Source organism: Arachis duranensis, chromosome 1 (genome assembly GCF_000817695.3).
Source record: "Arachis duranensis cultivar V14167 chromosome 1, aradu.V14167.gnm2.J7QH, whole genome shotgun sequence".
NCBI lineage: Eukaryota > Viridiplantae > Streptophyta > Magnoliopsida > Fabales > Fabaceae > Arachis > Arachis duranensis.
In genome coordinates, this window is record NC_029772.3 from 100,083,825 (window position 1) to 100,088,979 (window position 5,155).

Below are 5,155 nucleotides of genomic sequence, written 5' to 3' on the forward strand. Positions count from 1 at the left end.
TAAAATGATTGAGGTTCTTTAATTTTCCAGCATATGGTTTCACTTTATTTATCTATTTTTGTAGTTATTGGAAGCACTAGTAACATGGATATAAGGCAAATAATTCATTTTTCTATTATCTGCTTTAGAAAATAAAACAAAACTTGTAAAGAAATAAGAGATGCTTCCATTATTGCAGGAATTTCCACTTTATATCATAACTATTGCTAATTATTTACCAGAGCTCTGACAAGTCATGAAAAAAAAAATTATCAAAGCAAATCTGGGAGCTTTTCGATGCTTTGGATAGCCAAATTTAATGTTAGAAACATAATTTATAATTTATATTCATAGCTCACATGGTCTTGTTTCCATATGTTCACACCCGAATGTGAATTAATGATTGTCACATTGTCGTGTTAGCCACCACTTTCAAAATTTTATTTCATGCATATGAAATTATCCTTTGTTATTTCATGATGATCTTGTCTTACTTAAATTTGTATTCCAAATTTTGTCCTTTGCTAAAACATTAAATACACATTATTATTGGTCCCAAAATTTGGCTTGATGATTTTGAACTAGTCCAACTCCAAAGTCCAAGCACAAATTTGTGGTCAATTGAAAAAACAATTATGTTAAGTATACACTAAAATTAATAATTATGTATAAAATATATATCGAAATATAAAATATATTTTAAAAATAAATTAAATAATATATATATCTAATGTACAGAATATATTATGATTAATTTTAATAATTAATTTTAGTATACAAATAGATTTTTGTTAAACCAAACACACGGTCAGCTAACTAACTAACTTGTTATCAACGTGTAATGTAGTAATCATCACTTTTAACAACCATACAAGCAATAATATGACACAACCTTCAGTCCTTCAGCACTAACCTTGTTCCTTGACTTTACCTAACTTGAATTGGGTTCATTTTATGTAAGATCTTTCAAGCATCCACATTGATTCATTTTTAATTTTCTATTTTTTTTTTCAATTTTCATGACTTGAAATAAGGCAGATTTTTTTTAATATTATAAAACGAGAGTGTAAATACGGAAATATTACATTAATTTAGTATAATTCACTAATATAAAAGTTGTCATTATCACAAAAAATCATGACTAACGATTTTAGAAAGAGATAAAAAATAAAACAAAATGTGACTAACAATTTCAAGTTAGCCAATTTTTTTTTTTTAAATCTCTGATAGCATAAAATCAGTAGTCCCAAATTCAAGTATTGATCCCAACCTTTAATCAATAATCCAACGATTTTTTATTTTTCTTCCATCTTTTCTCTCTTTACTAAAATCATTATTAATGATTTTTTTTTAAATTGGTTTTATCAATTTCTGTAAAACACCGTTATGAATTTCATATCTATGTATTACACAGCTAAAGCCTCATTTTGCGTATTACACAAACTTAATTGACATATAAAAAATAAAAATCCGAAATATAATACATGAAATTAAAAGAAAATGAAATGAAAAATGAGAAGTTCACATGGGTTTGTCCAATGATATAGGGGCGAAGCATGCTGGAGTGAGGAGGGGATGTGGACATGGGAGTTTGAAGTGTCTTATCTCTCATTGGTGGGGATAATTGGTCTGGTCAAACACTCAATATGTGTTGGTTTGGTTGGGCAACTGACCCTTTTGGCATTTTCTCACTTCAATTATTTTATTTTTAAAAAATAAACTACCAATGTCCTTCAAAAATTTAGTAATTGATTAAAATACTTAAAAAATTGAAAACTACAAAAACATGATTTAAAAGCGACACAAAAGTATTTTGATATAAAATAAATACAAAGATGATGATTTTAATTACTACATAAAAATAAATACTTTTTTCATCTTTTTAAATATTTTAAAATATTTTTATCATTTATCAGACTAAATATTTTTAGAAAAATATTCCTTTTATTTTAGCATCTAATTCATCATAATTTCTTTTATATTGCAAGAATGTTTAAGGTCTTAATTAAGGAGGAATAATGGGACAAAGAAGCTGAGATAAGAGATTCTGTAAACAATAAATTATGCATACCCAAAATGACCTCAACAAATTATTTTCAGTTGCCTATGCTGTTGCTGCTCTCTAAGCTAGAACCCTTTTTCTGCTTTTGCTTGTCTCCAACACCCCACTTGCCATGCCATGCCATGTGTCTTTTCTTAACATGGCTTTGGAGACTGTAAAACGAATAAGTATCATGTGATCCCCAAACTTGTTACAACATTCTTGGTTACTCTCTGTGTAGATTCCCACCATATAATCTAGACAATAGATGAGTTCTTAAATTGTATTTACTTTGTTTTTTATAAAAAGAAAAAATTTAAGCTAAATTGTCGTTTAAGATTTGAAATAAAAAGCATTAGATATAATGGTAAATGGGTTGCATTCAATTACATATAACGTAATTATTGAAAAGTTATTTTAATCACGATAGTATCTAGGATATATAAAGAAATTATGACGAATCAAATCATTTTTTTAATTTTTTTAATTTTTTTTTATGTCTGCTGAAGGTCAAAATCTAATTTATCGCATTTTGGAATTCTATATATGAGTTTGTTGTTGGCCAACAAATTATCATTTACTAAAGACAAAATTTGAATCATCAACACATATTTAAACAGGTATAAGATAAATAAGCTGATTACTCGACCAATTCAAATTAGTTATGATTAATCAAATTATTGCAATACAAAAAACAAGGAAATTAAATATGAGCTTCAAATTTGGGACCTAATTTATTCATGTCTCACTGAAATTCTTTTCGGTAGCTTGCGGGTTTGGTAAACAGTCCACTTTCATCAGGAAGAAATATTGGTTTAGCTAGCTTTAATTTGTTGTGTTAAGTATTAATTTATGGATAAATATGAGCTTGAGTAAAGCTCTTCTATAACGTTAGGTCATTGTCAATTCTTTTAAGTGTCAATATGGTTTTTAGGTAAAGCTTTTACTTGCTTGTTGAGAAAGGGAACTCCTTTGCACATGACTATGTTCAGTTGTCCATGTTAGAATTTCAGCACTTGATCACGTTTACAACCTAAATATGGCTTCCATATCTTACCTTCACGCATGTTGCATATTGCCCCACCAAATTAATTATATTGGAAAATGCTATTTGTACACTAAAATTAGTCAATAAAATCAATCACCAATATATTTATGTATAAATATATGTATGGTTTAATTTATTTTTAATGTATATTTATATTCCAACATATATTTTATATTAGTTACTGATTTTAGTATACTCGTAGCATAACTTAATTATATTAGATGTACATTTGAAATAAAGACAAATAGCATACATCCATATTTATTGGACCTAATGAAAATTTAACCCCAAAATGATACTTTTCTTTATCTTCAATTCCAAAGTTGGGATACTCTTTTTCCCTTCATGGGATTGGGCCCAATCATATAAAATTAGATTAGTTATTTTTCCTAATTTTACTTATGTATTTGTTATTTGCACTTATTAATAAAGAAAAAATGTATGATTTTTTTTATAAAATATTAAATATGTACCCACCAAAAAATGAGTGGAAGAAATGAAGAATGAAGAAGAGAAGATTAACCTACACTGTATTCCATCACAAGAATTCTATTTATTTGTATTCACAAATGTCACAGAACACAATACATTTTCCTAAGTAGAAAAGAAAAGGTAAAAGACTAAAAGGTGAAAAGAAGAAAGAAACAAGATAATAGATGGATTTAGAGTTATGAAAAGAGAGAGAAAGAGAGGCCTAGAAGATTACCCTACAAAACACAAATATCAACAAAATCTCCCTATTCTTCACAACTCACAAGGAAAACCCATCCAATCAGCAATCACTAACACTGATAAGAGAGCTATACTTCTTGTGGTGGCCCATCCCCTCTGCCCTTCTATTACTTCCTAAACTAAAAAATTCTTCTTTGAAATTTAAAAAAAGGAAAATAAAAAAAAAGAAGCATAATAAGAAGAATATTCATATTGAGAGAGAGAGAGAGAGAGAGAGAAAAGAGAGAAGCAAATCAACAAGAGTAGGCCAAACGTTGGGCCACACGATCCCTTAGAATTCCGTTATACAAAGCTACCCTGTTTTCTGGCATTCCTCTTCTTCTTCTTCTTTCCCCATTTCCGCAAGTTTCAACCTTTGATTCTGATTCTGATTCAGATTCATAGTTTGACCTAATCCTCCTCCTGAACTCTTCTCCGTCTCCACAAGAATCCATCACGTCCTCTGCAAAGTGCACCCTTTTCTTCTTCTTCTTCACACTCTTCTTCCCAGCTGCAACAATTACCATGAATTTAGAGAAGAAACAGGGCCAAAGACTAAAGCTTTTGCATTTTCTTGTGAATGTGTAACGAGAAACAGGAGAAGGAAAAAACAGAGACAAAAGCAGAGTACATACCAGAGGAAATGCAAGATCGGAGAGTTTTTGGAGTTTGGGAAGTAGGGATTTCGTGGAAGGAGAATTGGGTTGGGGGTAAAGATTTCTGAAGGCGGAGAGCGAGGAGGATCACCGTGCCGGAGACAGCCATGGCGGTTGCAAACACCACACCTTGTGCGCTCATCATTGAAGACATGCGGCTTGATTTGATGGCGATGGTTCTTCAAAGAAGAAGAGAGGAGAAAGAAGAAGAGATGGAAATGAATGAAGGGAATGGATGTGGTAAAGGTTTTGGGAGAAAGTGGAGAGTGAGAGGAAGGAGCAGTTTTCCTTTTCTTTCTTCTGAGAGAGAAGAGAGAGCAATCAATCAATATTTGTATATTTTTATTTTATTTATTTATTTATATTTTATTGTAAAGTAAAAGGAAATGGTGATGGTATGAAGGAGAGCAACAAGCATGGGTGAATACTATTATATTTTGCATTCAATGACAATTCTCTTTGATTCTTTATTTTATCGGGAATCTTCACAAAGCAAAACACCTATTATTATGCGAAATGTTAATTACACAATCTAAAAGTACGTCATAATTGACAAAAATATAATAGTGCGTAGTATATACAACTATTTAATAACAAAGTCTTTATTAACATCCCGTACATTACGCGGATTTACATAGTATATATTTATCATGCACGTACATAAGATACGGAATATACGCCACAAATTTTAAAATTTTATAAGACACGCTATATATATTT

At 29.9% G+C, this 5,155-nt stretch overlaps 1 protein-coding gene across 1 annotated transcript; it reads right to left on the bottom strand.

Moving 5' to 3' along the window:
* Window positions 1-3,606: 3,606 nt before the first annotated feature.
* On the bottom strand, window positions 3,607-4,755 carry LOC107470072 (uncharacterized). The gene is made up of 2 exons (XM_016089454.3): window positions 4,415-4,755; window positions 3,607-4,290 (listed from the first exon to the last, which is right to left on the bottom strand). Exons 1-2 carry the CDS (start codon window positions 4,587-4,589, stop codon window positions 4,034-4,036), a joined length of 432 nt encoding a protein of 143 aa, XP_015944940.1. The 5' UTR covers window positions 4,590-4,755; the 3' UTR covers window positions 3,607-4,033.
* Window positions 4,756-5,155: the final 400 nt, after the last annotated feature.